General features: G+C 33.1%; 1 protein-coding gene across 3 annotated transcripts in view; it reads right to left on the bottom strand.

The window, feature by feature from the left end:
* The window catches only part of CADM2 (cell adhesion molecule 2), a 948596-nt gene that overhangs the window by 120169 nt on the left and 814996 nt on the right, over positions 1-13431 (bottom strand). For all 3 annotated transcript variants that reach the window (XM_010966456.3, XM_045503936.2, XM_074361441.1), the window contains exon 5: positions 3394-3564. In XM_010966456.3, the coding sequence (XP_010964758.1) occupies positions 3394-3564 (171 nt within the window). The remainder of the gene's footprint in view (positions 1-3393; positions 3565-13431) is intronic.

The following is a 13431-nucleotide window of genomic DNA, read 5'->3' as shown; positions in this document are numbered from 1 at the left end:
ACAAATATTACTGACAGCTTAAGATTTCATGATTCAATGATTATATATAATGTACCTTACAACACACATACACATACAGACTTAAAATTTGGGTTCTTATTTATCCATATTAGCAGTTCAGTGCCACAATGCTAAAATGATTTCTCATAATACTCATTATTCTGAAATATTTTACTAATCTGTCTCTTGTGTTTTCATTTTCAATAACAGCTGATTTTTATGTAATTTTGTCAATGTCACCACAGAAAATGAATGTTCAGTTATTTTCTTCTTTTCTGTATTTTGTTCATAGTTCTATCTGTTAGAGGCGACACACTATTCTTACTGAGAACTAAATAAAATTTGACTCATACAATCTGTTCTAAAATTAAATCAGACAGAAGTTATTGTTTTCAACGTGATCTGTGTAAAAATAAGAAGATGAATTAGAATATCCATCTGTAAAAAAAAAGACTGGCTTTTCCCACTGCTCAGGTGCAAAGTATGCTATTACCTATTACTTGAAATTTGCAAGCATTTGTGGTTCACAGTGAAAAGTGTACATTTTCTTACATTTCAAGTTTAAAGAAACTTTCTTCCATCATAGTGTCATTAAAATTTAAGATTAATATTTTATAAAGAAATGAATGTTGCTGCGATACTTTTTTTTGGCTTAGTCCTTCTAAATTGTGTATCACAGGGTTACAGAGTTAAAACATTTAGCTCTAGAAATGCAACCCCTCCTACTATTTGTTTTCATTATGCTCCTTGGTGCTATGTGTTTAACCCTTAGGTCATTTCTCATCAAACTTGCCTTTTTGCAATAACACAAGGTTTTTATTTCAGGTGTAGTCATAACTTCCCATTACTGTAGGTATATATACTTGCTCTTGTCAGTCACCACATAAAACAATTGTGTCTCTTCTGCTCTGGGGGTCCAAAAAACTAAATGTTCCTCTACTGGGGCCAGTCTTGGTGAATAATCATAATAGAAACATTGTAAAACAAAGTGGAAATCCTAAATTTATATTCCATACATTCAAGACTAGCTATCTTTTCCCTTTTATAATTCTTCTTTCTATTTCCCCCCATTAGCATCCATGAAATTTTTCACATCATACAAATGTGAAACTTATCTGAAACCATCTGCTGCGTCTGGAAACAACCATGAGACTTTTTTTCCTTATTCTTAGGTGTCTATGAAGACCACACTCAATTTGCTCAGTTTGCTTGAATTTTGATGCCAACTGTTATTAACTGTCCCTCTCTACTTTCCAGTCCTCATTCTACCCCTGGGGAATATTCTGCATCCCTAAAGGAACATTCAGCATTATCATCAGTTAGTTTTAATTAACTTCACATATTTGAATGATGGTACGCTAGATGCTATAAAAAATAATTTAAATAGATTTAGTCTCTGCCTTCTAGCCATTTACATATTAAACCACCATAGAATGAGTTGTTGTTTTTAATTGGCCATCAAGTGTAACATTTTTTATGTAAAATTCTGCAAAAATTAAATAATTCAATTGCCTTCCCCCATGAAGTTTGCTTAATAATGCTCAATGAAATATGGTGAACAGCTAAAAATGCCCGATATGTATAATAGTTCCATTCTGGACTTCCAAGGAAGTGAAAATGACTTTGGTAGCTAACAATTGGCATCTTACAGCTAGGCTGAAATAGCTTCAACAAACATAAGCAATTCTCTAGAATCTAAACAATAATCCGATAAAGCTACTCAGTGACTATGGGGTGGAATAAGAAAAGGCAAGTCTATTCCATGACCAGGTCTGAAAGCAGAGACCAAGATATTCAGCGAAACCTCAAAAATTAGCGTGATTAACTACAGCATCTTTATAATAGCAAATCTAGTTCTGCTTTAACATCTGTGCTTTCTGTGGTTGTAAATGGCCTTCCTGCCATGTGCAGACATGGAGAAAAGATGGCCGACTATGAACCAGGGTAAAGGTCCTCACCAGATACTGAATGTGGCTGCTCCCTGGTCTTGAACTTTAGGCCTCCAGGACTGTGAGAAACAAACTTCTGTTGTTTATAAGCCACCCAGTCTATGGTATTTTTGTCACAGCAGCCTGAACCCACTAAGAAAGAAGGCATTTGACATTTATTGTAGGGTTACTGAATGCCATAAACTTGACTTAAGTTGTCTAGTTTGCGCAGAAATTAATTCTCTAGTTTATGAACTAGATAGAGTTTGTTGCCACTGGTAGTGGTGGTACTTTTGACACTTGGAGACCACCTCACTTAGTTTTGTTAATGATGTTCTACTTTCTTCACTTCTGCAACCCCAGTGCCCAAAAGAATGCCTGTTTCATAGCAGGCACTCGATATATTCTTGTTGAATAGATAAATGAAAACAAAATACAATGAGGCATATTAGAGGATCAGTACTTAGGCTTAATTTAATCTTAATTTTAAGATTCAATGCAATTTTATATCACACATATGCATTCTAAATTGAAGCTATAAATTATCACACATAACAAAGCCAAACCAAAAAAACTCTAATATATGAAATATTCAAGTAAAATGATTCAGAATTATAACTCTTTGTGCTCTACTCTTTTTAACTTTACCTTACATATTTCAATTCCACTCATTCTCATTTTGATAGATATTTCTAGATCATCTACTATATCCCAAGGACCTTGCTAACTACAAGTGTCATGATTATAAGTCTACCATTTGCTGGTTGTATGAACTTGGCCAAGTGACTCAACCACTATAAACTTCAGTGTTCTTATCCATAAATCATGACTAAAGAGAGTAGTAACTATTGATCACGTTGTTATGCGGATGTCCTTACGTGAGATACCATGAATTGAGATAATACCAGCAAAGCATTTAGCACTGCCTGTGCTCACTGGAGTCATCCAATTAATGTTCTTAACACTTGTAAACAATAACGATGTTAAGAAAGACAGCATAATAGATATGCCCCTGTCTTCATAAAGATTTAGTATATTTTTTAAGAATAGTAAAAAAAAAATTCTAATTTAAAAAACAGATGGGAAGCCACGTTTCATATAATAAAGTTATGTTTAGAAAGTTCTTTGAGGTTTTATCAGATTCCCACCTCTCTGATTCTGCCAAAATTACTGCTCTTCCTACCAACTAGAATGCATACACATACATCAAGCCAACAATTGAGAGATAATTAGGAGTTTTAACCTTTTGCTATCTCCTTTACTTTTCTTCCTTGTCAAGAATGATACTCTGGCAAAGACTACTTTCCGTTGAATGTGATTAATACTAGTAAGAGTAATTTTACATCATTTTGCTCTAGATTTTGCTGCACATTTGCTGTAACTTCAGGAAATACTGAAATGATTTTAAATGTAGATGAAGGGATCTGCTGCCAAGATAAAGAGTTGAGGAGTAGCATTTACTTACAGTGTATTTCTAGCACCTGCATGGCCACCTGAGGGGTGGCATTGAGAGATTCGTGGTCCACCCTACAGATGACTGCCACGCCATCGTCGCTGCGGTCCACTCGGAAATCCAGGGTGCTGCTGACTGTGAAAGTCTTGCGATTTGCATCCTCTTCTTTTAAATATTTTACATCTGAAAATAAAATATCCATTTAAAAATTCTGTGAAATTCTCTTTTAAAATGTAACAGATCTCATTTACCCGAGACACTGACTAGAAGCGCTTTCTCCCTATCTTTACCCAATTTTGGAAAGCAAATATTTGTTAGTTTAACATTTGATCCATTTCAATTTGAGCAAAGAAAAATAAAACTACTCCAGAAATAAATTTTAAAAGTTAAACACAGAAATTAAATGGCAGGTCATAGAACTTTTATTTCTTTCATGTAAGTTTTTTTTTATACTTCATTTGAAAAATCAGGCCATTTTACAGTATTAGTATCTTTTCATTTGATTTCAGTTATACTTAAAGATAATCTTAATTCTCTGAACCACAAGTACAGTTGGGAAGGGCAAATTCACAACCATCTGGGTATGCCTAAAAGAAAGTATGCTTTTAATATGAACAATGTGAGGTGGACATAATTGCTAAAGAATACCTAAGATGAGAAAGTCATCATCTTTAGTAAAGGAGGACAGTCATCTGAATTTTTAGAGTATTTAAATATATTTAAATATATATACATATATATTTGCACTGAAATTTATACTCAGATAAATGCTCTTCACTTGGCTGAAGAATTCATTTCTGTATGAATGAAGATACTTTCATCCAGATGTGAATTCACTTATCAATATTTGAACTTACTGTGCATGAGTCAGATTCATTGTTAAATGGTGCACTTAGGGATTATTTGTTCTCGGTGGAAAAGAGATTTAATAATATTTTCATTTCATTTGAAATTTCTCAAGTCTAAAGTAGCTGATAAGAAGAGGGCAATTTTAATGAATTAGAAGTTAAAATGATAGGCTAAGGTTAAGATGTCATTTTAACAAGATCTTAAGTATAGCTGAATGTAGTTGACAGAGAAAGCTGTTCCGATTTCTTAGACTTTCATTTCAAATGAACAATGATATTTTTAAGAAAAGAGTTCTTTTGCATAAAATGCATAAATTGTTTGATGCTCTATGTAAAGACCTGACTTTAAAAATAATATTGAATTTTATGTATTTGATGGGTAGACATTTGCATGGCTCATTGAATTTTACTTATTTCCACAGAAGTATGATTTATCCTAGTCACTGGTTTTAAAAATAAAACAAATATTAGTAAAGAATAAAACTAGATAAATGTTCCATGTCTTGTTTTGAAAATGTATGTTTATGACCATATTCACAAATAAGGAAAATAATGATTTAATTAAGACTTTTACAAAAAATGTACATAATTTAGGCACTTTTTGTGAGTAAGAAAAATTTCTAACATTTGGGAAGAAAGAAAAGAGCATAAAATTCCCAACTCTGTCTTTTAACTATAAATTAATCATGCAGGATACAAGGTTTTTCATAAACATTAGTCTTATGAAATATCTTTTTTGTTAACCAAAGTAATTTCTAACATTTTTACATTCAAAAATGAGATTTAATTTCAGTTAAAAAAATATTAGCGTAAAAGATAAAATGATCCTCTTTCAGTCAAAATGTATCAGGATAATACATATGCATTTATAGATCTCAGCTATATTAAAAAATGAGTTCTTTTATTTTTCAATGTCTCATAAATATATACAAAATGTTGCCTCATTTTCATATTTTATATCCTTTCTTATAAATCTATGTCCAATGAGCAATGTTTTCTTGCTCATAGCTCTAAGTAGTGGCAGTATAAGAAAATTTAGATCTCTTACCAAACCGCTTTTATAATTGTTATACTATCTATGATAAATTATTCCAAAATATTGCTTCCAATTTGTTTAATAATAGCTGCATTTTAAGAACTCACATCTGCTTCCTTTAACTGCTTCTTTTACAAAAGTACCATTTAATGTAATATTAATTGGACACATAAAATCTGACAGCAATTGTATATAACATAAAATTTTAATGAGCATCATTCAACAAAATAAACAAAAGTATAATTTGTTGCTTTTAATATTAGTTTCTGTGACAGCTTATAGGTTTACTAAAAGGCATAAGATGAAAAGGAAAAAGCATGGAAAAGAGCCAATCATAGTATCTTTCTCCAAATTTTCTGCTGACATCCTCCTCAAACAGGAAATTGTACTTAAAATTTATTTCTATTTTGCTTCCTAGCTTTATAAAATAACTGACACATTACACTGTAACAGAAACAATAGAAATTTTCCTTATGTTGCAGAGTTGATTTGCTGCTTCCATGTGTATTCTTGTTTCATCCTGTCTTATTTTAGAGTTTTCATTTTTTTCTCCTTTCCCATGTTACTACGTGACATTGTGATCAAGAGTAGTGTTTCTTGAAAAGGAATGTGCATATGAATCACATTTGTGCCTTATTAAAATGCAGATTCTGATTCAATAGTTGTAGGTGGAGCCTGAAAGTTTGATGCTGGTCCACAGACATATTTTGAGGAGCAAGGGTACAACGGATATATTGATGCCAGAGATGATCTAACCAAAGATGAATGAATGTTGAGACATATTTTACTCACCTTTCTCTGTATCTGTCTTTCTTTCTTTTTATTGCCACTCTAAGCTTCCATTCTGTTTTTACTCTTTCAACATATATTTCTTCTTTTTATTTACATTTTTCAAAATATGCATGTCATATATTACATACTGTGCTTGTACAATGGCCAGCAAAATAGGTTCTCTTTTGCTCCTTTTATTTGGCAATGGTCAGGAAAACCTTATGATACCTCTTTTCACTTGAGAGTACGTTAAGTGAACCTCAGTGCCATTAACCAAAAGTTTAGACATGAGAAGTCAACTTTCATTTGCAATCTCTTCTAAGAAAATACTATATATTTGGTGCACTACATTTCCTTAGGCTGAATCAAAAGGATTACATCAACTGACTGCAAAATATTTTAAAAAATTACCTGTCTCTAAGCCAGATGCCTCAGGGTAGTCACTATATTTGTGTAGATTATAATGCCCTTTCTTCTATTGAAGATTGAATGATTTCTTTTATATTCTATAGAAAAAAAATGTTTTATTGTAGGCCCCCAAAATGATAAAGGATGGCAGAAAAAAAATTTAAAAGCCCATCCATTATGCAAAGTCCAAAAGAAAATTAAAAAAAAAAACAAAAAACTATCCATTTGAGTAAATTCTATAAGCAGCAGGCAAGTGTGACTCCTTTGAAACACATACACGAATATAAGTTTCTAGTCATCAGACAATTTATTTTATGGGATCCTGTTGCACTCAACACATGTAAGAAAAATCAATCTGCCCCTCATCAATCTATTGTGAAGATGAATCATCTGCATCAGTAAAACATTTGTGATGAGAAATTAGCTTTCTGAATACGTTACCATGTTTCTCTCAACCATGTACTACCACAGTTTTGTTGATTATTTTTCAACAGGTTATCTTGTTTTCTGAGCAACATATCATTTTTAACTTCCAATTACCCACAAGGTTATTGGTATTCACAAGGTTCATAATTCATGTATTTATAAAATAAATTCACAAGGGTATTCACAAGGTTCATAATTCATGTATTTATAAAATAAATAAGTTAGAATTTTAATTCTGTTTATCTCTTGCTTTTTTACTACTTTTATCTTTTTTCTCTTCCATTAATCTTCTCCCCTCTTATCTCTCACTTCTTTCCAAGCTTTCCTAATTTTTATACTTCCATATAGTTTTCATATCCAGTATCTAGGACAGGGTCTGGAATATCATAGATGCTTAATAAATCAGCTTTGAATTAATTAAAATAATGGTCATATTCAGTCAAGTAAAGCATTCCTTTCCTTCTAGTAAGTAGAATCATTCCACGTCAATGTGTGTACATTTGGGGGCAGTAGCCAATTGTCATTACTTTTCTTAGTACTGAACCTCTTTCTAAATCCTCTTTACCTCACTCTACAGAAAAAAACTGAAGATGTCATTAGACTATCCTCTGAATAAGTGGGCAGTTTCTGTTTAGGAAGAGTACAAAAGTTAGAGTTAGATGAGCAAAGACTGGGGAGTAGACACACTAAGTGTAAGTAAATAATTTTTATCTAGTGCAGTTCTATTCTTTTGCTATCTTTTCCCCACTCTTCTTGACTGCTATGAATTTTTGTTTAATTCAGATCTGTACTGGCCCTGGGCCGTCTTTTAGTTACCCCTTTACTATTTTCTATAGGCACAGTAAGCCTGAGTGCAGCCCAAATAGTTCAGAGTTTCATGCACAAGAACTTAGAGATGGGAGTTCAGATATATTTAACTGCAGATAAAAAGGGGGAGGAAAGAAGACTGACAATATCATTAAGGAAAAAAACCTAAATTAAAAAAAAACTAAATTAAAAATACACCAAACTATTAATTTTTATTTTAAATTCATACATGATCTTTCTACATAAAATTCATAAAAAAAGAGGAAGAGCATAATTTAAAATTACCTAGATTTACAAGGAAAGGAAAAATTATGACTAGTTTCATCTCTTACAGAGGCAAAAATTAAATTATGAATATAAAGTGGTCAAGAAGAGAAATATAGATTTCTATATGAAAAAAGTAGCAGGAAATGAGAGACAAATGATTTGTAATAATAAAGGAACATACGTAAAGATAATAAAATAATTTATGAGTCAACATTGTGAAAAGATATGAGCATAAAAAAATCAGAGGGCAACTAGGGAATATCACAATAAAAAATTCTGTAAACTCTCTGTCTAGTGAAACAGTCAGAGCTGATGAAAATTATGTAGTAACACACATGCACACATTTAAGTCTCTAAAAATTGTGCTAAGAGCATACAGCAAAGGAAGAAACGATTATTCAAGAAATCTATTAAATCTTAGTAAGACCAGGTAGAGTCTATGGTACTGGACTCATGTCTTGCTCACTACATCTACCCCACCTCCAGCTCAGCTGGAGGGGAGTTTAACTCCTGATGAATGTGACCAAAAAAGATGGGGCTCCTTTTCCCTGCCAGCTCCCAATCAAGGACTACATTATTTTTTTAGGAGAGGCAGGTAGCCAGCATTTTGTATTCCCCTCACTCTTGTTCTTGGTTGCAGAGACTTAATTCCGAGTGAGTGTGGCTGAGAGATTAAGGTTATCTTCCTCTACCCAGTCCCAACTCACTGGCCAAGAATATAAGGATCTCCACAGTTCTCACCCAGTCCACTTACAGAACAGAGATTTTAAGTCAGACAGGCGAGCCAAAAAGACCAGAGGCTACTACCACTTCCCCATATCCTGCTTATAAAGTAGGAGTGAGTGTTATTTCAAAAGAAGGCCATACCACTAGCTCAGGAGAAGCAGTATGGATATTTTGCCCAGGGGAAGAGGCAGGCCATAATAAAAGCATTCTGAAGATCTCTCTAAGGGCACTATTTGGAACAGAGAGTGAGAAAGCCCAAACCTAGGGACCTCTTGAAAATATTAAAGATTTCGGTAGTAAGCAAGTAAGAGGAGATGGGTAGCCCCATGAATTCAACAAGCTAGACCACAGACCAGCTAGTTTATGAGAGAAAAGAACAGCTAGGAAGAAACTTCCTGTCATCAAAGAAAACCTCAAAGACTAGCCTCAAAAATATACTTCAGCAAAGTGTCCTCAATTTAATTGGATCAGGCTGCAGAACAATTTATGCACAGAACATTGTTAAAAACAACAGCACGATCAACTGACAAATGGTGGAGAAGAACAGCTGTGCATAATACCAGTGTACAAGAGAGGGGGAGCTTAACAGAGATATTAGGGAAAGAAGCAGTCAAAGAGAACCCTACAGAAACTATTGTCTTCCTAGGGTGACCATGCACATATCAAAACTTTGTCCTCTGAGTGACGTCAAAGGCAGTGTAAACAGTCCACCCAAGTGACTAAATTTATGAAAAAGCAAACAACAATAAGCTGCAAGGTGAGATCAGTATCCAGAATTGCTCAGTTTATTACCTAAATGTCTAATTTAAAAAAAAAAATGAGACATGAAAATAACAGCAAAGCGTAACTCCTACAAAGGAAAGGAAAGCAAACATCAAAAACTTCTGGGAAGAAGGTCCAAATGATAGATTTAACAGACAAAGACTTCAAAGGATTCATTATAAATATGTTCAAAGAACTAAAATATAACATACTTCAAGAAGTAAAACAAAGTAATTGTGAACATCAATAAAGATATAGAAATTATAAAGCAAGAGCCAAATCAAAGTTCTGCAATTGAAAAATGCAATAACTGGAATGAGAAATTTAGTAGAGGACTCAACAGTAGTTACAAACTACAAGAGATACAAGATCAATGAAGATTTTATAATCTGAAGAAAAGAAAGAAAAATTATAAAGAAAAATTAACAAAGCCTGAGAGATATTTATGACACCATTAAGTACAAAACTTGTGTAATAAGATCAGAAGGAAAGGAATAAGGGAGTAGAAAGACTTTTGAGGAAAGACTGATTTAAACCTTCTTAACTTGATGAAAAACATTAATCTACACATACAAGAAGCTCAGTAAACTTCAAATAGGTTAAATGCAAATAAAAGATCTATATCCAAACACATTATAACACAAATGTCAAAAACAAAGACAAAGAAAAAAAAATCAATCTTGAAAGCAGGAAGAGAAAACCTTTTGACAAACAAAGGGACTCAAAAAATATTAACTGACTTCTCATTAAAAACAATCGAAACGAAAAAATAAAATGTGAAATGGTAGACAGAAATCAACCTATATCAATTGTAACCTTATGTGTCAATCCATTAGAAAGATCTAACAATTACAAACATACACACACACACACACACACACACATACATATATATACACACACATAAAGCACCCAAGTTCATGAATGAGAAACCATAAGACCCAGCAATATCTTTCCTAGGTACATACCCAAGAGAAATAAAAGCATACTTCTATACAAAATCTTGCACTTAAATTTTCATAGCAGAGTTATTCATAATAGCAAAAAAATGTAAAGACCCAAATGTCCATCAACTGACAAATAAATAAGTAACATGAAGTAGGTGCACACGATGGAATAATATTCAGCAACGAAGTGCTGATGTATGCTGGAACACAAACCTTGAATATGTTATGCTAAGAAGCTAGTGACAGAAGGCCATAAATAATATGAATTCATTCATACGAAATATCCACCATGGGCAAATTTATAGAGATAGAAAACAGATTAGTGGTTGCCTAGAGCCAGGGAGGAGATTGGGAGGAAATACGGAGTGACTACTAATAGAAAATTTCTTTAGGATGATGAAAATGTAAAATTACTTGTGGTAAGAGTTACACAATTCTGTGAACTTACTAAAAATCATTGAATTGTACACTTTGGGTAAAGTTGATGGTATACTAATTGTATCTCCATAAAGCTCCAATATAAGAATATATATATATGCATGTGTGTGTGTGTGTATGTATATACAATACATATAAATAAATATAAATATAAATAAATAAATATAAATAAAATGTACTAATATAAAGATTAGTAAAAATGGCTAATTTCATGTTTGACTGCAATTCAAGAGGAATACAAATAATTAACTTAAAAAGTTACTGATTAAAGAGAAAAAAGAAGAAAAAGAAGGAATGGTCACTCTCTTGGAAGATAAACACTACACATGATAACTACTTTCAAGAAACAGAGTGTTTAGTATTCAAGTTAGTAAATAAAGTAGTAGTCAAAGAATGTACTTAGGACTTTATGAACCAACTCTAATCTGTACTACTATTGAATAATCTCAGTAAAATAATCTGTCTCTATCAATTCCCCATTACCAATGCAAATGGAACAAATATTACCAAAGCATTAAGATACTACCTCACTAATGTCAATTAGGCTATAATGTAATTAAAAATTATTTGAATCAAATGACTTTTATTGATCAAATAATTCAATCATTTTTAGAAAGATCTGATTCATAAATTTCATAAACTATCTTTCTGGATCCCAAGAAGATTATTTGCTAAAGTTGATGGAAATAAGACCTTCTCTCTTAGTATCCCACAAAAACCTTAAAGAATTGCATTTCCATGAAAAATCTAAAGCTAAGGAATGGGAGAGGCATCTTTTTTCGCACATGAAAGAGCCATAAAGTGTCTTGGGGAAATAACCTGAGGGGAATTTGAACAGTGATTGAGTTCTCCATTAGCAGATGTTAGCTAAGAAGCTAGTAGGTTTGAATATTTATGTTACTATAACCTCAAGATTGCTTACTGGCTGATGATTCCTGGATGATTGAGGTATACACTTGAACCCTTAAATTAAAAGCATTGATTAAAAACATGAACTAAAATCAAAGAAAAACTGATAGCATGCTCATTCTTGATAATACGTGAAATCCATTTATATTTATCTCATTTATAAATACTTTATATTTATTTATCTCATCATACACATGCTAGAACTTTTCTTTCCATTCCCACAATAACCCATAACAATGCTGAATTTCTGTGGCTACATAAAATAACTTCTAACTTTAAATCTAGCAGTATTGTTACTCTAAAATGTTTTGTCAAAGTGAGCAGGGATACATTTCACTCTAATTCATGTTCATCCTCCTAAATCCATTATATCATCTTAAAACAAATAAGCAATTAGGCAAAATTAAAACACACTATCATTGAAATAAAAGTACTATTTCTCCACATTTCAAAAACAAAGACAACAAAACTTTTGCTTCCAACCCAGTGGAATAACAAAGCTGGATTTACCCCTTACCTGAAAACAAAGTTTTCGAGATACTGAACATCATAATCATGGACACTGATCCCAGAAAGATGGAAAGCTAGTGAGATGAACCCTAAAATCTGTCCCTGTTTAATGTCTTGAGAGATCGTCTAGGCTGAGGTACATGGAGGGAAACCCATGCAGAACCTGGTGGCCTTCCCGAGTTCAGGTGATGGAGCTGGGTGTCTAAGAAGACTAAAGCAGCTAGAGTTTGCAGGATAGAGTATCAAAAAAGAAGGGAACTACACGAAAAGAGACCTTCAGACATCTGCAGTGCCCCCCACAGCATTTGGCAAAGTAAGTACTGATCAGCGTTTCTGTGTGAGGAAAGTGTTTGATGGACAAGAACCATCAAAAAGGATTAGAGGAAATAGCGTATGGTGCTTACTCAGGGCTGGGAACAGTGCTTGTCCTAACCAACCTGACTGAAAAAACTCATTACTGTTACCGTGGGCACTGAGAGGATTTTACCTCAGGAATGAAAAATAAGTAATTCTTATGCAAATCAAAACTACAATGAGATCATCACCTCACACCAGTCAGAATGGCTGTTATTCAAAAGTCCACAAATGATAAATGCTGGGGAGGGTGTGGAGAAAAGGGAACCCTCCTATACTATTGGTGGGAATGTAGTTTGGCACAGTCATTGTGGAAAACATTATGGAGATTCCTCAAAAGACTAAAAATAGACTTGCCATATGATCCAGTAATCCCACTCCTGGGCATATATCCAAAAGGAAATTTAGTTCAAAAGGATACATGCACCCCAATGTTCACAGCTGCACTATTTACAATAGCTAAGACATGGAAACAGCCTAAATGTCCACTGTCAGATGGCTGGATAAAAAAGCTGTGGTATATTTATACAATGGAATACTACTCATCCATAAAAAATAATAAAATAATGCCATTTGCAGCAATACGGATGGACCTGGAGATTGTCATTCTAAATGAAGTAAGCCAGAAAGAGAAAGAGAAATACCATATGATATCACTCATATGTGGAATCTAAAAAAAAAAAGACAAATTTATTTGCAAAACAGAAACAGACTCTCAGACACAGAAAACAAACTTGTGGTTACTGGGTCGGGGGGTGGGGAGAGTGAGAGGAGATAAACTGGAGTTAGAGATTTGCAGATACCAACTGATATATATAGAATAGATAAACAAGTTTATGCT

The sequence above is a fragment of the Camelus bactrianus genome, chromosome 1 (assembly GCF_048773025.1).
Source record: "Camelus bactrianus isolate YW-2024 breed Bactrian camel chromosome 1, ASM4877302v1, whole genome shotgun sequence".
Classification (NCBI taxonomy): domain Eukaryota; kingdom Metazoa; phylum Chordata; class Mammalia; order Artiodactyla; family Camelidae; genus Camelus; species Camelus bactrianus.
Note: the sequence above shows the minus strand (reverse complement) of the source record. Positions and strands in the feature narration are given on the sequence as shown.